Source organism: Symsagittifera roscoffensis, chromosome 2 (assembly GCF_963678635.1).
Source record: "Symsagittifera roscoffensis chromosome 2, txSymRosc1.1, whole genome shotgun sequence".
NCBI classification, from domain to species: Eukaryota; Metazoa; Xenacoelomorpha; order Acoela; family Convolutidae; genus Symsagittifera; species Symsagittifera roscoffensis.
In genome coordinates, this window is record NC_087063.1 from 64,873,981 (window position 1) to 64,894,624 (window position 20,644).

At 34.2% G+C, this 20,644-nt stretch overlaps 1 protein-coding gene across 1 annotated transcript in view; it reads left to right on the plus strand.

Moving 5' to 3' along the window:
- Nucleotides 1-19,395, plus strand: part of LOC134840096 (protein furry-like) — a 70,743-nt gene extending 51,348 nt beyond the window's left edge. Inside the window, exons 23-28 of the mRNA XM_063855787.1 lie at nt 926-1,048; nt 11,129-11,386; nt 14,427-14,656; nt 15,254-15,387; nt 18,155-18,394; nt 19,056-19,395. Coding sequence (XP_063711857.1) covers nt 926-1,048; nt 11,129-11,386; nt 14,427-14,656; nt 15,254-15,387; nt 18,155-18,394; nt 19,056-19,198 — 1,128 coding nt within the window. The 3' untranslated portion in view covers nt 19,199-19,395. The remainder of the gene's footprint in view (nt 1-925; nt 1,049-11,128; nt 11,387-14,426; nt 14,657-15,253; nt 15,388-18,154; nt 18,395-19,055) is intronic.
- The last annotated feature ends 1,249 nt before the right edge of the window (nt 19,396-20,644 follow it).

A 20,644-nucleotide genomic window follows, 5' to 3' on the forward strand; every position in this document is an offset into this window, starting at 1 on the left:
AATCTTTGTCAATAAAACTGATAGGATGGGTTCCTACCCCAAATTTAAAGCCCTTGAGAGATCGAACCACTATCCAGAATTTACTAGACGACCTCTGGTTAATGAAAGTTCTCGTCCTTCTTCTTAATTTTAGAGGTTTTGGACATGTTTCCTTTGTGAATCGGATGGATATAAAATTCTGATACTGTCTCTTTGTTGAGCTAGTTTCTTTGTTTCGTCATTTAGGGCAGGGATCAAGAAATGACGACGGCCTGCAGGAATTTGGTGACGGGCTGCAAAGAGAACCGTATCGCAAAAAAATGCGCTCTGCGGCATGAACATAATGTTGCATAGGTTTCTTTGCGATTTCAGTTTTCACATTTTTTCAGTCCGCTTTTTTAAATTTATGAGTTTTACGAGGCGTAAAGGATATTCTTGGTAATGGCAAGGATATCCTCGGTAATGGTTTGATTTATCAAAATTGGTAGGTGGCCTGAGCCCATTTTAAAAGTTGTTTGGCAAGCAAGAATAAGTAAAATGGAGGAAGATTGGAGTGATACGTCAAGTGATGACAGTTAGGTGATACTTTGATGGCGAGGTGATACTTTGATGGTGATCATTTAGTGGGATAAAGGAGGATTGAATAATTTCGGCACCTAGATTAGTCACACTTCGGTCCTCTGGTATGTTAAAAACGCTTGAAATGGGCACGAATAATTGTGATAAGATGATAGTGAGGAAGGTTAAGCTGGCGTGCTCAAAAATTCATTGCAAACCTTAAATCAATATTGTGCTTGCAATTTTTTATTGCAACTATAAAAACCACCAATTATAAAAGCTTCGCAAACAACCGATTTTGATTGTGGGCAATTTATAAAAAGGACATAGTGTTTGAACACATATGAGTAGGTTGAGAGTAAGTAAGTGTAGATTTGATGATGTTTAGGTGAGTGGTGCTCTGAGTGAAAGGCAGAAGAGAGCCCTGGAGAAGAATCTGCGACAGTTTGTGCTGGAGAGCTCGGAGGCAGTGTCCACTCTAACCACTGCAATCGACACCACCTCACACACTGTTAGACACGCTACACTGTACTTTAAAATGATTGGCCAAGCAATATCAAGATTAAGGCTGATCATCCTAATTTATGCATTATGTTGCTTCGCCAGTTTAAAAGTATACATCTCGTCAATTCGTAGTTTGACTACAAAAAAATCTAAATCACATCATTTATTTTTTATTATATAAAGATCAAGGTTTTGATCATTCTAATTTATTCTGATTATATTATAGCCAAAAATGATAGTTTTTTTTGGTAATAGAAGCAACGTATTGACAATCATTTGAATGAATTGACGAGATACTTGCCTACATTAGCGGATGGGGGGGGGGGGGTTTGGCCTGTTTTTCAAACAGTTGCCTGTGGCTCAGAAAGTTTGGTCAAAAGGGTCTTTAAAGTGGTTTGAGAGAGCTCGAAAAATCAATTTGAATGACCGAGAAAAAAAACGAAATTTTTCTAAATGACCTTTCACTTATTATCTGTTTACTATTGGAAAATGACTTGTTAGGCTTGCTTGATTAATCCACGAAAAAAAAAACATCAAAACTTTCAAGCTAGGTCAACCTATTGCCAATAATTGCTGTTCGACCATTTAGTTCAGACTTTTTTTTATAGTTTTTTTTTAATTATAGATTGGCATGATTTACCCACGGGGTAAAAATACCACCAACTTCAAGCTTTCCAATCCATTGCCAGGAACTGCTGCTCGACCTCTTAGTTAAGACTTTTTATTAATTTTGTCTTAGATTTCATGCTAATTTTCTAACTAATTTTTGGGACCGGTAAGCGTTGCGTCCTACTTAAGAAACAAAGTCAGATCATCGTGTGCATCGAATTATCATGCTCTCGATGGAAAGGCGGATACCATTACTTTTTCACTCAGACAATATTTATTACTTCTATTTCGATAAGTAGATGACGAGGGTCGATTAGGATGAGCAGCGACTGATTTTGATGATATAATTTTTTCGGGCTATGTGACTCTGCGCTAATGCGTATTGTGGTAATTGCGGATAATGTCATGACGCAGGATTAACTTGAAGTAAGAATTCATATCACTTGAGGAAGTATAAGTATGAAATTCAAGCAGTAGCAAATTCGACACCTTGTCATCTGAAGGTCCCTTCTACTACTTTTCAAAACTCATTTGTGGCTGAATAACCCTAAAAGTTTTTGCAATCAAAGTCTTCAAATTCTGAAATAGGTCATTCTATCTCAAAAATTAACCCGCACTGCAAAAAATGGTTCTTCACGTGTTAGTTTATTTTCATTAAAGTTGAAGTTTCAGAGCTGCGTTTTTCCGCTTGATGCTACAAATGGTTCCTTAACGCACATTTAATTCCCTGTTTAGCTCGTATTTCTTGCTCTTGATTTCACAGTAATTATTATTTTTTGAGTTTTGAAGTTTGTGTTCTGAATCAGTTTAACCTCTGATGTCTGTTTTTCCAATCCGCTGCGAACCTTGTGAAGGAAGCCCCAATGATTTTTTTCCGGCTGCATGGTGTTTACCTCACTCTTCATGTTTTTTAAATCTATTTTTTAAATGCTCGTTGTTAGTTTGTTTTGATTTTGAAGCTGTTTTTTTTCTGTTTCACTCAAGTTTTAACTTTTTTCCATATTAAGAGGCAATTTTCCTGACGGATCGTTTCAGGAATAATTTCGGTTTGGTTAAGAGTAATGAACGTAGTGAGTACTCTTATATAGGTCTTGCTGATTTTTTTTTGTTTTTTTTTTCAGGAAAAAGTCTTTAAAATTTGTTCACGCTCAAGTTTGATATTTCGCGGTTTGACTTTTGATTTCTTTTACGGTTAGTGCATTTCTATTGTTAAAACGAAGGCAAACTCCTCTATCGAACAACAGCATTCTAAAGGTCGCGAAAAACATGATCGACCTCGAATTTTGACAATGGAAATTAATTATCAGATTTCCCAGCGAGATGAAAGTTTTACCTTTTGAACCAGTTTTCTCAAATTGGGTTAACTTTAGCGAAAAAGTGTCCATACTAAATTGTTTTTTCTACAAATTCAAAGAGCTTTAAGGCCATCTGTTTTTTTTCTGCGAAATTCAAAAGTCGAAGATTTTTGGAAAAAAACAAGTAGGTTTTTTTTTCAGTTACCTTGCGTGCATTATTCTTTTCCAACTATTAGTTGGCTATGTTTGTTTTTGCTAAACTCTTTTGATTTAGTTGCCACACTTCTTCAATATTTTGTTGGTTTTGATAGCTATACCCAATATTTTAAACTAACAACTTTCCCAACCAACTGCGATAAAAGTTTTGAAAGTTTTTCTCTTTTCTGCAAAGTTTAGTTTCTCTTTCAAATAGTTTCTGATTCGCAAGTAATTTGAATCTCAGCTTCGCTTGCCTTTTGAAGATTCTTGAACTTCAAAGTGATTTGAGGTAATGTTTTTTTTGAGGTAACTCGAAACGTTAACAAGGATAGCCGGTTGCGGTACAAATAGCAGTTTTTTCAAATGAGATTTAGTTTTTTTTTGAACTTGCGTAGTTTTTGTTCTTGGTGCGATAAGAGGATTAGAACAAAAGTATTTAAAAAAATAAAATGGGAAAAGAATTTGAGAAATAGTTCGAAAATGTTCTCAATTTTCTTGCAGATTTTGTTTTTTGACTTTAAAACTTTTTTTCCCAAATGGGCGCTATAAAATTTTTTAAATTGATTAGAAATAAGTTTTATCGGCCCAATTTCTTTTACCGACTGACGTTATAAGCTTTTTAAATTTGCTTTATTCGTCCGAAATTAGACGAAATATCAATAATTTTAACCGTTTTTTTTTCGCCATTGAAGTTTTTGGAATTTTCTTTCTTTTTGTTCGAATCACGATCAAAATAGTTTTCAGATGACATATCACTCGAACCATTCCCATGATTATTCGTAGTTGCTGATTTTGCTTTGAAAAAAAGAAGAAAAAACTGAAAGTCACCCAATGACATGATTCCTCCCCATCTTCAATGGTCGGACGAAACAAAAATGACAAAACTAAATAATATTTCAGTTCTTTAACATTTATTTTTTTTCTGGCCATGTCAACTGTTTGTTGGCTACCTTTTTTGTTGTCCTGACCATTGAAAGTGGGATGAACTTTGTATTGGGGTGTGTTTTAAATTTTATCACCCAAAATTTTCCTAGTGTCGGAAAAAAAACGGTTAGAAGTTTTTGATTTTTAGTCTCATTTCGAGCAAATAGGAAAGTGAGCGATCAAGCTTATCATAGGCTTTTAACAGAAGGAAAAAGCATGAAATTTCAAGCTCTAAAAATTTAGTTTTTCCCAGTAAAGTTAGTTTTCGAAGTTTTTTCACCGCTAATTTGGGTATCAAAAATTCAAAAAAAGTCTGTGAAAAAGTATCTAAAAAATTGGTTTATGTATTTGTTTTTTTTTTGCTTTTTCGTCAAACGCTGTCAGCCGTTTTGCAGTACTAAGAGTGCTGAATATGGCGAGGATATAGGTTTTTGATCAGCTTCTTTAAGTTACACCAACGCAAAAAAACGACATCAATTTGAAAAAAGTAGTATTTTTTTTCAAACAGAATGGTTGGAACATTCTCTGGTTCTTGCGCAGCAACCGGTTATCCTTTTTTTTGCAATTAACAGTAAATAAATCCGACGTCTCATTTTTTCATATGGGCTTGACAGAGGGTGGATAGAAATATCAAATGCTCATGCATAAAAACTGGTTTCCACCGTTGAAGAAATTTTTTAGTTTTTTTTATTCTTTGTATTGTTCACTGAGTTTTCATCGGTTTATGAAGTGTCAATCAATGTAGTGAAGGCACTCATATAGGTCGTGTTTTTTCTTAACAAAGAATAAGTCATCACCTTTGTTCGGGCTCAATTGGTTTTTCGTCGTTTGATATTTGATTTTTTTTCAGGTTCAATTCACGAAAAATTAGGCCCATTACACCCTCGAGTAGCAAAATGGCGCATAAAACGTGTGAATGACTTCAAAAATAGAATTAAATTTTTAGAATTCCTAGAGGGATAAAACAAATTATCTTATGATTGTTTTCGCAAACTTGAACAAATACGGCGTTGATTGAACAAATACGGCAAACTTGAACAAATACGCAAACTTGATTGTTTTCGCAACTTGAACTGCTTGAGTGCGTTGACAATTTTCCAACTGTCTGTTGTTTTTGTATTTATTCTTATTGCGACTACTTCACAGATGCACAAATCAAAAATCATACGGCGTTTTTCAATGATTTTGGTTGCCTCAAAGAAATAAGTTGCCAGTGCGGATGTTTTTCAGTGCTGATGATGGCTGTATAGCCGAAAGTACTCCGAAATAAACAAGTTTTATTGTCTTGTTTTTCACATTGATGAGAAAGAAAGTAGAAATTAGTTGCTTCGAAGTGTTTGATTTAAAAGTTTGGTATCATTTTACAGCCCTTTCAGTCGTAATTCTAATTCCAAAAAAAATCATCTCTATTTTGAGAAAAACTGTCCGATTTTTTTTAAATTTTTCAGACTAAACGTCACAGAATTTAAAATGGCACGATGAGAGACTCGACTCCCAATTTATTTCTACAGCGACTTCCACATTTTTTTTTTGCTAATTTTACCCGCTTATCATTTTTACAAACTGTTTAGCGCCAATGAGTGTAGTGAAGACTTGTAAATCGTAAATCGTGATGAGCAGAAGAAAGTCTTAAAACTTTATCACGCTCAAATTTTAATTTAAGTGGTTGGACCTTGAATTTCTTGCTAGGTTTAATTCAAGTTTATTTGCTAAAGAGGATGAAAATTACGTTCTCTAATAAAAATGCAGGAAGAGCGCGAGTAAAATGTGAAGGACTTTATAAGGGTCAAAAAAAGATTTTATTTCTTAGGTGATATAAAAATTATAACCAAAGTTTTACTCATTCAGTTTTTCCCAGTAGCGTTACCGGTCAAATTTTTGCTTGTGTATGCGAGGTGCAACTTCGCCTCTTTGTAAAATGTTTTCTTTTCAAGTATATTTTTTAATCATTGTGCTCGGAACATTCTGTACCACTGGCACAGAAAACGGCTATCAATTTGTCTTAGCGCAATTTGGCTTTAAGTTCAAGAAGTTCCGTGTTGAAGGTTGCAAGATTTTTGTTTCATTTTTTTAAAGAATCAATGAGTATAGTGCAGACCTTTTTTAAACGTCATCATGATATATTTTTTTCTTTTTGAAGAAGTCTTCAAGCTCCAATTTAAGTGTTTGGTGTTCGATTTTTGATTGCTTTTTAAGTTCAGTTCATCATTTTTACAAACTGTTTAGCGCCAATGAGTGTAGTGAAGACTTGTAAATTGTAAATCGTGATGATCAGAAGAAAGTCTTAAAACTTGATCACGCTCAAATTTTAATTTAAGTGGTTGGACCTTGAATTTCTTGCTTAGGTTTAATTCAAGTTTATTTGCTAAAGAGGATGAAAATTACGTTCTCTAATTAAAATGCAGGAAGAGCGCGAATAAAATGTGAAGGACTTTCTAAGGGTCAAAAAAGGGTTTTGTTTTTTAGGTGATATAAGAATTATAACCAAAGTTTTACTCATTCAGTTTTTCCCAGTAGCGTTACCGGTCAATTTTTGCTTGTGTATGCGAGGTGCAACTTCGCCTCTTTGTAAAATGTTTTCTTTTCAAGTATCTTTTTTTAATCATTGTGCTCGGAACATTCTGTACCACTGGCACAGAAAACGGCTATCAATTTTTCTTAGCGCAATTTGGCTTTGAGTTCAAGAAGTTCCGTGTTGAAGGTTGCAAGATTTTTGCTTCATGTTTTTTAAGAATCAATGAGTATAGTGCAGACCTTTTTTAAACGTCATCATGATATATTTTTTTCTTTTGGAAGAAGTCTTCAAGCTCCAATTTAAGTGTTTGGTGTTCGATTTTTGATTGCTTTTTAAGTTCAGTTCATCATTTTTACAAACTGTTTAGCGCCAATGAGTGTAGTGAAGACTTGTAAATTGTAAATCGTGATGATCAGAAGAAAGTCTTAAAACTTGATCACGCTCAAATTTTAATTTAAGTGGTTGGACCTTGAATTTCTTGCTTAGGTTTAATTCAAGTTTATTTGCTAAAGAGGATGAAAATTACGTTCTCTAATAAAAATGCAGGAAGAGCGCGAATAAAATGTGAAGGACTTTCTAAGGGTCAAAAAAGGGTTTTATTTTTTAGGTGATATAAGAATTATAACCAAAGTTTTACTCATTCAGTTTTTCCCAGTAGCGTTACCGGTCAATTTTTGCTTGTGTATGCGAGGTGCAACTTCGCCTCTTTGTAAAATGTTTTCTTTTCAAGTATCTTTTTTTAATCATTGTGCTCGGAACATTCTGTACCACTGGCACAGAAAACGGCTATCAATTTTTCTTAGCGCAATTTGGCTTTGAGTTCAAGAAGTTCCGTGTTGAAGGTTGCAAGATTTTTGTTTCATGTTTTTTAAGAATCAATGAGTATAGTGCAGACCTTTTTTAAACGTCATCATGATATATTTTTTTCTTTTGGAAGAAGTCTTCAAGCTCCAATTTAAGTGTTTGGTGTTCGATTTTTGATTGCTTTTTAAGTTCAGTTCAATTCTTTTGGTGAAAGCAAGGCAAACTCCATTCTTTTGGTGAAAGGAAGGTTAAAACTTTTACCCATTGATCCAGTTGTCGCAAGTTGGGTTATTTTATGAAAAAAGTATCAACATAAGAGCTTAAGGCCATGTATTTTCTTCTTTAAAGTTCGTTTTTTTTAAATTAAGTAAGTTTTTTTTTCAAAATTAAGTGTCATTTTGTTTTCGGTTTCCTCAAGTGTCATTTTGTATTTACACTTGCGAAGCTAAGTGTATAAGAACGAACTTTGTTTTTTTTTCAATCTAAGTCGCAAGTAAAAGACCTACTTTTGGTGGAACTTTTGAATCGGTAGGCTGCGGTAGCAGTATAATATCATATTTGCTGCGACATTTGATCAGTAAAAAGTTAACACAGCTGATGCATTTTCAGTTCATCAAATGAACCGAAAAAAGTTAATTGTTTCAAACAACAGTACAAAGATAAAAGGCTCGATTTGAGAAATTTTCAAACTCAATGCATCTTCCATTTTTTTGCAATGCATAATTTATACATAATTTGGCTTTATGCTTTCCAATTTATTACATGCAAAAATGTGTCTTTTTGTATTTGGTGCTACGTTTGCTGCATCGAATTGGCAATTTCTTAGCATATATAGCTGCATTATTGGTGGCTAGTTTTTGGGGATTTTAGGCATCCGTGGCTGAGTGGTTAGTGAGTGAGACTCAAATTTGGTAGGTCGCAGATTCGAATCCAACACGTTGCCGAGTTTTTGCTAATTCGAGGCCTATTTCTACTTTTTCTTATTTCACTAGATAGAACTGCTTTTTGGTCGTGTTCTCACAAGTGTTTGCGAAGCACAGCTTCGCCTCTGTGTGAATTTTTGCAACCATTGTTTGGCCTTTGTTGAGAGTCAATGAACGTAGTCAATTTCTTTCATAGGCCGCGATGATTTTTTTCAGGAAAAGTCCTAAAATTTCTTCAGGCTCAAATTTACTTTTTTGCGTTTTGGTTTTTGATTTAATTTGAAGTTCGGGTTTCCCAGCGAAAGAAAAGTTTTACTTATTGGCTCAGTTTTCTGAAATTGGGTTAATTTTATCAAAAAAGTGTCAATCATAAATTGCTCTAGAAATTCAAAGAGATTTAAGGGTATCTACTTTTTTTCTGAATTTTGAAAGTCTATGTTTATTAAATTCGTTTTAACTTGAGTTTTTCAGATGAAGTGGATGTTTCAACCGGGCATTTGTCGTTCATAAAGTCGTGTAGATTGTTAAGCTTGATAACAACTGTCGGTTTTTGATGTGTTTCCTCAAACAGTGTCTGCAATACTTGTTAAGCTTGCGAAAAGCAAGGGTATTGCAATCGGGTACTTGATTTTTTGCCCGTAAATTTTTTGTTCACAGAATAGTCAATTTTATAGGTATAGTAAATTTCAAAACATGCTCATTTTCTGAAAATTCAGATAAAACAACATAATCTAGGTAGCAATTAGATGGAGTATGTTTCGGGCATTTATTATTTTTTAAAATAAATAACTTGAATAAATGTTGATTTTTTTTTCGGATTTCTGGTTTTCGGGTTAGTTTACGTCGGTTCATTTTTTGCTTAAGTGGCAGTTACGTTATTCAGTTTGAATTTTTATCGTCCTTATTTGTAAAGCATGGATTTTATTTTGGTTCTAAATATATTTTTCTATAATTGAAAGTTCTGTAATTTGTCATTTTATCATGTCTGATTTTAAAAGTTTTTGTTTTTTTTAAGATTTTTTTCGAACAAATACTTTCGGCTGAAGTTGTATTGGCTTGGTTAACTTTTATTGATAGTTTCGATGGCCACAACAATTTCTGTTTCACAAAATCAGTGATTATGAAAATGTGTGCGATCGGGGAAGTTTGACCCATATCTTTGGGTTTTTTTCTCAAAATCTACTCTCCCAAATCTAAGATTTGAGTTGATTGAAAAGAATGTGTTGAGGAAGCTTCCCTGCAGAAGTAGCTACTTTCAATTGTTATATATAGAAAGTTCTTGGCCTCGGAATAGTCAAATATTTGGATTTTTGACTGTGTTTTGATTCGTTTTGATTTTTCTTGAAAACTACCTGCCCAAATCTGAGTTTTTCAGTTCAATAGAAACAACAGGCTGTGTTAATCTTTTTTTCCGCATAAGTGGTTACAGCCAGAAATTTTTCAACAAAAGGGATGATTCTCGGAAAAGTCAAATTTTTGCTTTAATGATCGTTGTTTGGAAACTTTAAATTTTCTCGTAAACTACCCTGCAGTTTCCTAAGTTAAGTGTTCGATCGTGATGGCTGGTTTTGGGAATTTTCTCTGGTCAAGCGGCCTCGACTTTCGACTTTTAAGATAATTTGGCTTTATGCTTTCCAATTTATTACATGCAAAAATGTGTCTTTTTGTATTTGGTGCTACGTTTGCTGCATCGAATTGGCAATTTCTTAGCATATATAGCTGCATTATTGGTGGCTAGTTTTTGGGGATTTTAGGCATCCGTCGCTGAGTGGTTAGTGAGTGAGACTCAAATTTGGTAGGTCGCAGATTCGAATCCAACACGTTGCCGAGTTTTTGCTAATTCGAGGCCTATTTCTACTTTTTCTTATTTCACTAGATAGAACTGCTTTTTGGTCGTGTTCTCACAAGTGTTTGCGAAGCACAGCTTCGCCTCTGTGTGAATTTTTGCAACCATTGTTTGGCCTTTGTTGAGAGTCTTAAAATGCTCTAATAATTACGATGTGCATTCATAAATATTAATGCATTTATGAATGTACTTAGGTATATATACACTTTGAGTTCAGTTGAAGTTCATCTGCTGAAAGTTACTTTAGTTAGCGCTCTCCAAATACGAAGGTGGAAATGGCGCAAAAAACGTGGACAATTTCGAGTTTCAGAAGTGGAATTTAATTTTGAGATTTCCAGTGGAATCAAAACTTTACCTATTGATCCAGTTTTCTCAAGTTGGTTTAAACTTATCAAAAAAAGCGCCAATCATAAAATGTTGAAGAAACTCACAGAGCTTAAAGGGGCATTTATTTTTTTCTTCGAAATTCGAGAGATTTTTTCAACAAAGTCAGTGTTTTTGTTCTGTTTACTTGAATTTATTACTCTTTTCCCACTGTCAGTCGCCTATGTTCAACTTTTCACATTTTTTTAACTTATGTTTTATATTTGTGTTGTATCGCAAGTGGTGCGAAGCTCTGCTTTGCCTTTGTGTTAAATTTCTCAAATCGTTATTGATTGCTTCAATCTCTCAGCAGATTGAGTATAGGCGGTGGGTTGGGGGCAGATTGGTCAAATTTTTTTTGAATTCTTGAAAAAAGTTTTTTACCAATTTGGTTTCCTTCCACTAAATAATTCGCTGCAGAATTTTTTGTCGTTTGCCTCTGAATCAACCAGGGCGGATGGATAAACAAGTTAAGACGTTCGTAGTGTGTTTTTTCTTGTGAAAAGATCATGTTTGATACTCGAATTCAAGTGCCTGTTAATATTTTTTTAAGCTATTTTTATAAGTTTGTGAAGGGTTTCTCGCCTCCTTGGTATAATTGAATTTTTAGAGCTTTGGCCAACTGCGTGAGCTGCAGTCTAGTATTGAGCATGTGAACAGAAGCGGCACTAGTGAAAGAGAGGAAGGAGGGGCCATTGCTGCAAGGGAGGGGGAGGAAGTGCAGCGACGGAGGCTGTGTGTCGAGTTAGCAGAGGGTCTAGTGAGGAGCCACATGCAGATTAGCTTGTTGTTCAACCAGATTGACAAACTTTACAACACTGTGCTGGAGGCCAACGCACAAGCGCCTGCAATGTCAAACACCAACAAGGTCAGTTAGTTGCACGCGTGCTACTTAGGTCGCATTGAAGATGGATGACAGATTTCAACCTTAATTGCTTATTTTATGTAAAAAGTTCTCATCACATACAAATCATGAACTTAAAAGATCTTTAACGTGATACATTTTGAATATTTTGACGTCCGACCAATATGTTTTTTTCCGAACAATTTCTGGTACCTAAAGTTTTCCGTTCAAGTGTAGTATATTAAAGGTCTTTCGGTCAAAATTCGGATTTTAAAAAAAAATACAAATTTGGCTCTGTCGAGAAAAATACGTGTTCAGACTATTTGACACACAATCTATAAATGGCACGATGAGAGTCATTTATAATTGAATTTTGAATTTGAATCTCTAGAGATTTACTCATTAGTTTAGCTATTACATCGTCTCATTGAAGAGGAAATTTAGTTTAAAAATGATTTTGTTTCTCTGCTTCAGTGATTGTGGTCATAAGATTTTTTTCTACAAGCCTCGCACCGGCTGTCCTTGTTTATGGGTGTGTACTTACATAGAAATATGAACTGTTTTGCTTTTTAGGAGTGTAATTTTGTACTTGTGATTAGCAAGTAATAGCAAATCAGTCAATAGACAGACATTCCTGTAAACAACAACAAACGCGCAAATGAAAATATCACTTTACTGCGTACGCAATATACAATTGAATTTGTGCGTACACTTCATAAGTTTAAGTCATGGTAGTCAAATAGCACAAAATCAACTGTTTTTAGTTCCCTAAACAGTCTATGCTTTGAAAATTACTTTTAGTTCTGTGCATAAACTAAAATTTCTGAAAACTTATCCGAGTCATTTCATTACACTAGCAAGCGTTAGTGTATTAATGCGAACCTTCTTTTTTCTTTACCTAACTCGCAAATGAAAGTCTTCATTAAAAAGTTTCACTCATTTGGTGGTACTTTTGTTATAAGCATGATTTGTAGCATTGGAAATTTCATAGCATCTGATCTCTAGCATTCAATCTAATTTTTTTTTTACTAATTCGAGGTTTTATTTTAATTCTTCTTATTGCGTTTTATAGAGCTGTTTTTCGTCGTGTTCTCGCAAGTGTTTGCGAAGCACAGCTTCGTCTCTGTGCCAATATTATCATGCTCTGTTTTTGGCTCGTGTATAAGTTTGTCCTAAAGTGTATCGATTATTAAGCGTTATCAAACTGGAATATAGACTTTTTTCGCATCAGCTTATAAAGACAAAGGTCAGTGGTTCGAATCCAGTCAGGACCAGTTTTTTTTTGAAAGTGGATTTCTGTTTGTCTGCTTTTTTGTCGACTTGGTTGCCGCAGCACCAACTTCGCCTAAAATTTGGGCATTTTTACTCTAATTCAAAAACAGTTCAGTGTATTCCGGTTTTTGGGCAATAAATTGAGTTCCAAGTAGTTTTACCTATTTTTCGCTATTTTGAATTGTTTTTTATGCTGTTCATTTTAAGTTTTTGGAAGGTTTTTCTTCATAAATTCAAGGAGTGTTCTGTGGATCTGGTGCTGTAGTAACGCCCATGGTTGAGAAGACAAATCCCTGAAGTTCAATTCCAATCGGGACCTGTTTTTTTGTGGAAACCAAAAATTTTCGAATTTTTACACTATTGTGGCTGCTAATTTATGTCCAGCAGAAAGGTTCGATTTTTTAGCATTTTTAAATTTATTTTCAGTTTTGTCTTTTCATTTGCTTGTAATCATAGTCCTTTATTTTCCATTGTATGCAACAAGTTTTCAATTTGCTTAAACTTTTTTTTGTTTTCAAGAGTTGTTCAGACTCTAAAATAGGTCGCGATGATTTTTTCGGGAAAAGGCTTTAAATTTGTTCAGGCTCAAATTTGTTTTTTTGCGGTTTCACTTCTGATTTTTTTTTCAAGCAGTGCATTTCAACTATCGAACAGCGATTGTGTAAATTTCACCAAAAACGTCATCGACATTTATACTTTCGAAAATGGAATTCAATTATCGATTTTCTAGTGAATAAAAAAAGTTAACCTCTTGATCCTGTTTTCTCACGTTGGGTTAGTTTTATCAATCATAAATTGTTCTAGAAGTTCAAAGAGCTCTGAGGCCTTCATTTTTTGTCGCAAAATCGAAATCAGAGATTTTTCAAAAATTTGCTCCATTTTTTTTCTATTCACTTGCTTTCATTGACTCTTTTCCAACTGTCTGTTGGCTATGTTTTTTTCTTGGCCAGTTGTAGCAAAAAGTTAATCAATGGTGAAAGAGAGTCATTTTTTGATTAGCTTATGTTGCTGCAATAAAGTTCTGATTAAAATTAGATTTTATGTATTGAGTTTTTGTATTTTGGTTTGCTCTCATGCCCAATCCCCTTATTAGTGATAATTGGTTCTACCACGATTTGGGTGCGAATTTCACTCCGGGGTTGTTTTTTTTCACACAAAGTCAATCACGACTAAAATATGTATCATCATAATGAAGACCTTTCTGTAGTGATTTGATCTATTCAATTTTTGTTCTAATTGAAAACTGGTGGTTTATATATATTTTTGGACTTTTTATGTATACTCTTAAATATATTTTTATATAGAATTTTTCTACGAATTTAGAGTGAAGACTGTACATTGACGATGAACTGTTTTTATTTTTATTTTAAAGAGCCTATCAATTGTTTGTATGTTGTTCAATCTGTTTTTAACCTTCCGGAATCTAATGTTGACAACTCGCCGGGCCGCAAAAATGCCAAATGAAATATGTTTAGATGAAATCCACAATTAAAGCAATACTTTATGTGGAGTCTATAAACGTAGTTGAAACTCGAAAATTGAAAAAATTCAATCGTTTTTTCACTGTCTTTGCGTTTATTGACACTTTTCGAACCGGTTATGTTACTTGATCTTATAATTTCGACTTTCATTTAAATTGAAATGGCTAGAGCAGATCTTTGTCGAAGTCAAAATTGTCCGAGAAATACTGAATGTAGTTGGGGAAACTGAACATGAGTTATTCACAGTTCATTGCCCTTTTTTGTTTGAACTTTATACTCAGTCTGATGATGACTGCTGTTTCTATGATCAGACAGTAGACGTGTCTCGCAGTCTGAGGATGTTTGCTGAGTTCTCGAGGACGAGCAATGATACGACAAGTTTGTCCAATACTTCCCCCTCGCATGCAAGAACAGCTACCGTTAGCAGTATTCAGAGCAGCCAAGGAGATAATTGCATGGAAATACTAAACAAATTGTTGGGAGGAGATTCGCCCACCACTCAAGACTTCGTTTTTGCTGGCAACATTGTACGATGTTTCAGGTTAGTGCCCTTCGTTTTTTGTCAGCTGTTTAAGTATATGATGGCGCCTGCTATGTCGATATAAACATAATTTGAAGAGGGGGAGCTCGCAGAGGCAGAAGTACTTTTTTTTATCAAACCGTAAAGTGTGGTCTAACCTTAACTTTTTTTTGGCATGATTATGAGCAGCTGTTCTTGAGTTTATTAACGCGTTTTCAGCGCTCTCTTCGATTTTTGTACAGATACCAGCTAAATAGGATGGAACTTCTATATAAGAGCTTTTAAAGAGTTTCGGGATAATTTTTCTCCGCATGGAAAGCATCAAAAGTTGCTTGTGAATTGCTTTATCTTAATATTTTAGTATTTAATAGACGCGAAGCAGTTGCACTTCATATCTTATAAAATAATTGATCTTTTAGACCAGCATCATCTCTGGAATTTTAAAACTAATTGCATTGCACTTTCATTAAAATACAAAGCGGTGTTAAAGGTTTAATGATATCGGATAAAATAACAAAGCGAAGTAAAAAGGGCTAATGATATCTGGAGAAAAGAGAGAAGACGCTGATTGAAAGGTGCTGCCTATACATGTCATGACTTTGACTTGACTAAATTTAGATCCTCTTCTGTTGGAAATATGGGTGTCGATTTCACTGAAGTGACAGAAAATGACCAATGGGTCGAAGTGGCAGCTGACAGACTGATATTGATGGCCATGATATGGAATTTTCGAGTCAATAAGAAGACCCAAGGTAAAGTATTCTACTGGAAAAATTTAAGTCAGAAATGGTTACTGATTTTTTTTCACACTTTGAAATCAGTAACGAGTTTGCTCTAAAATGTTGTCTTGATGAATGATGATATTTTCATACCAAGTAAAGTTGATAATTGAAATCTGTACGAATTTTCAGCTTGCTTAGCCTTCAAATGAAAATTTTTTTCCTAAAAATGTTAACCATTAAAGTTTCTGCATAATGAAAGAGATTCAAGGAATGTGTTCTATGAAACTCCAAATAAAAAAATAGTCTCCTTGAGTTGATTAACGTTTTTTCCGAAATACTTGCTGACTAAGTTTATCGGCGGAAAAATTTTTCTGTTAATTAAAAGATCGCAACACCGGTGTCGCAATGTAGTTAATTAGTCGACAAAGATGTCGAGGCGAAAATCGTTATCTTAAATCATGAACCGCAACTGAATTAAATATTAAATCTTGAACTGCAAATATATCAAATAGAGTGAATGAACAGCCGTGTTATCTAGTTCTGTCAAATTCTTAATTTTCCCGACTTTCAATCGAAAAAGTCAGGTATAGATCAGCGAGGTATATAAACTATGAGAAATGAAAGGAAAACAAATGAGACTTCTGATGGCATAACCAATCCTCACTTGGTTCAAGAATACCTTACCTAAAAAATGAAGCCAACAAACAGTTGGAAATGAAACACTAAACTTTAGGAAACTGAAGAAATGGTTGTTTTTTTTTCCGGTACCTTAAACACTTTCGGGAGTTTCAAAGAAAAATAAGAATATCATCTTAAAAATGGTCTGAATAAAATAAACCACCCCGAGTAGTTATATGCTTGGTTGGTGTGTTTATTCAGACCATTTTTACAAAACAAAGCTTGTGTTATAGTATGAACTGTTTTTTTTTCCAACCGAAGTCGCAAATATTGTTGCGGCGCTAATGTTGCGACAAAATGTGTTCATTTTGAAAATGTTCATTTTGATCAATAACCAACTATTAAGTACAGCCAATGCTAAGAGTATTAAAACAAATAGCACTTTAGCTTCAAAGTATCATGGATCTGTAGCGTAGAGGTAGGGAAGGAGACCCACAACAATAAAAGAGGGTTCGAACCTGGGCAGGGTCGGATGTTTTTAATAAACTTTTTCTTATACTGATTAAAATGCGTCCGCTCTATAAATTGAGGCATGTTAGTTGATTAATTTCTTTTTTCCCCAATTGACTGGTGCTGCTAATGCGCCATAATTGGAGTGCGTCACTTAAGAATTTTTCTAGACTCAAAGTTTTATTCATTCAGTGTTTCCCAGTAGCGTTATCGGTCATATTTTTGCTTGTGCATGCGAAGTGCAACTTCGCTTCTGTGTTAAAGTGATATTTTCATTTTTCTTTGAAACTCCCGAAAGTGTTTAAGGTGAAACTCGTTTGGTGGCTAGATATAGAAAACTTTCAAGGGCTCGTAGTACAAATAGCAAAGATTTTTAAAAAAAATCATAGCTTTTTCATTTTTTATTTCACTTTTTAAAGCTGTTTTTGTCGTTTTATCGCTAATGTTTGCTTCATGCTCTGTTTTTGATAAAATGATTGAAGAGAAAATTCTTACCAAAGTTAGTGGCACCTCTGGATATCATTTAATTAATCATTACACAAGCGAATTTTATTAAGCGTAAGTGTTACAGTACGACTTTTGTTTTATTCTAACCTAAGTCGCAAATTTTGATGCTTATTTTGGTGGCATCTTTCCTGATTTTTGATAGCATCTGCTTAGACATCCGAATAGTAATAAGTTAACACAGGTGATGCATTTTTAATTCATCAAAAGAACCGAAAAAAGCTATTTGTTTCGAACATCGTAACAATATTTAAAAAAAATTCGATTTAGTGTGGATGCCTACAGTTTGTTATATTCCAAACTTTTACTGGCAAAATTGTGTCTATTTGTATTTGGTGCCACTTTTGCTGCATAACATTGGCAATTTGTTAGCATATGTAGCTGCTTTATTTGAGACCAGTTTTGTTCTGATTGTTGAGCGTTCATGGCCAAGAGATCAGGACAGGGCGTTAGACTCCAATTGTCGGTTCGAAGCCAATACGTTTCAAATTTCTACTGATTCGAGGCTTATTTCTATTTTTTGTTTGCTTCGCTTTATAGAGCTGCTTTTTTGTCGTGTTCTTGCTAGTGTTTGCGAAGCGCAGCTTCGCCTATGTGTTACGCTTGTGAGAACAAGTGGTTTGTATTATAAACTCAAATTTGTCGGTAAAAAAGGTAATTCCGACGCCCTAATTTTAAATTATCTTAGGTATATATCAAATTAATTGAAGCACGCATAGAATTATTTCTCAGGCGAACCACGATAAAAAAATACTTGAACACCAAAACACAGCACAACTTACCCTCACTTTTATATTAATTAGTTCTGAATCTTATTGCATTTTAAAACAATTAGCTGCAAGTGATATTCTTCTTTTTCATTTAATGAGGGCAAAATTGAATTTCATTTTTTCTGAACAAATTTTCTTAATCAAAACTAAGAGTGACACAGCGAAAGCAAATTAGTTTATATAGAAGTTTCAACCATGTGAATTGTACGTTTTTTGTGACCTTTCATTGATGTCATGTTGAGAAATCATTAAACCCTGTCGATATTTGATTTGAAACCGGACGAATGCTACGTTAAGTATTAAGTGCAAGATGTAGAATAATTTCATCTCCTTCAAATTTGTTTTGTTTTCAGCGAAGTTGTTTTCTCTAGTATTATCAAGCTACTTTTTTTCAGGCCAGCCAGATGCTTCGTCTTTTGCGTGTGTGATGCTGGACGACGAGACTAAATGGCTGGACCAGATAGATTCGATTGGGGCGAACAGTGCCAGACTGAGGACCCAGCTTGCGTCTCTGAGTCATAAACTGATCGCAGATATCTCCACAGAGGTCGCTCAACAAGAACACTCCAAGACAAACTCTCTCTTGTCTAATACAGCTACGGCTGCTGCTGAACAACAACAACCTTCGACAACAGGTGAATTTTTTGCGACACCAAACGATTTCGGGCCCGCAAACTTTTTTCGTGTGGTTAGGATTGTGTACCCGATCGCTCGAGATCGAAATAGCCTATATATTTTTAATGTCATATTATTGTAGTCTGTAAATGATGATGATAATTGGGTTAAATTTATCAAAAAAAAATTCAATAATAAATTGTTCTAGAATTTCAAGAAGATTCTTTGGTTCTTTGGATTTTAGATTTTTTTAAAAACAAGTTAGTTTTTTTTCTATTTACTTGCGTGCCTTGACTCTTTTCCAACTATGTTCCGGCTATGTTCGTTTTCTCACATTGAGTTTTTAAATCAAGAAAGTGTTTTTAATCGGAATTTTTTTTTGATATTCAAAGACTTTTGGGGCCATATATGCTTTGAAATTTCAAAGTATGAAATGTTTCGAAAAAAATGTTTATCATTTTTTTGGTGTCCTTGCGCTCACTGACACTTTTCAAACTCTCAGTTGGCTATGTTTCCGGTTAAAGATTAGGGAATGCCTGTGACTGTGAGTAGCAGATATGTATGTTTCATGGCGTTGTAGTTTGGACTGAAAGTCGAAAACAAAATTCGAAAAACAATGATCGGTATGTTTGTTACTCGTGTTCCGAAACATTTTCTATAAAAAGGTTCTTTTGTTAATAGGTGCTCAGCAGATGTTTTCCAATGCAGGAAATTTAAATGTAACCCAAATCAGTTCGAATCCAAGAATACAATCGCGACAAAGTGAAAGTCGTGAAAGCGCCCAGATGACAACTTCGCATGCAACAGTGGTATCGTATTTGTAGCACGCAAAAAACTGATTTGACAGACTTTGATTTAGCATAATTTTAACTTTGGTATTGATTGATTTTTTTTTAAATAACACCCAAATGAACTATTTAATAATTCTGATTATAGACCTTAGTTTAGCTGCAGCTATAGTCTCATTTAGTTGATTTCACCAAGCTAATGTAAAGATTAGTAATTGATGTATTTTGTTCAATCTTTTTCGAAAAACGTTTCGCGATGTTTTAATCGGAGGCCACAATTTGCTGATTAAACTGTTGGATTATATTTTAATAGTATCAATTTTTATCGTTTATAGGATTTCATGACATTCTACCCTATTCCAATCTACCCTGTGCTAATCTACCCTTTACTATTCTATCCTACATACCAATCTACCCTATACCAATCTACCCTATACCATTCTACACTATAACTAAAGCAATTGAAACCTACCCCATCCTCTTGAAGAATCCGAAACAGCATATTTCCGAACAAATCAAAGAACCATTAATTGTGATCAAATAATAATTGACGCAGGTGAACAAAATACCAAAGCAACGTAAAATTTGCTCGTTCAAAATGGAAATGATTTCAAAGCATGAACGAACACAAATTTTAATCCAATTTTTTAGAAATGCGTTGCGGCTATTTAAACAAACAAAAGTCATATCACATCAAGTCGACATAGCTTAGCGGATAATGCATGTGTTTTAAAATCAAAAGATCAAATCACCAAGAAGTCAAATTTTTGTTTCCATTCTTTGTTTCCTGTTTTTTGGTAAACTCGTGGCCACCGATTACATGCGTTCTCTGATTCTGTTGGGATAGACCCAAGAAATTTGACTCATTTTGGTAAATGTTATTCAAAAGAAAATTGAAATAGTGACGTAGTTTTGGTTTCATTTTTGTACGTGATATTGAAAATTGGTGATTAAAATTGTTAATTGAGACAAATTGCAGATTTTGAGGCTTCAATTGCGATTTGGACTTTAGAACAATTTCCTTAACTGAAAGACTTAAATTGAGTCCAAAAATTTGGATTTAAATGAATTAACACGTGCTGTTATCTTTCCAATTCTAATTAGGACTTTGAAACATTACATTAATTATGCTCCAAATCGACACAGGCTAAACTGGCATATAGGGCAGATTAGTATAGGATAGATTGGCATAGGGTAGAATGGTATAGGGTAGTTTGGAATAGGGTAGATTTTCCTGCCACCGTTTTTAGGACGCTTAGTATTAGTTAGATGAACGCAGCTGCAGTTGAAGAAAAAACAATGGTAAATCATCAAATTTCCCAATAATCCTGTTAAGTCTGATCAATATGACTTTTTTAATTTTAAGCGCTACATTAGTGATAGTTCAACGGAGCAATTTTGCAACGTTGACACATCAAATAAAATCTTTACCTATTGATCCAGTTTTTTGAGGTTGAGTTAATTATTTTTAACAATTTGTCA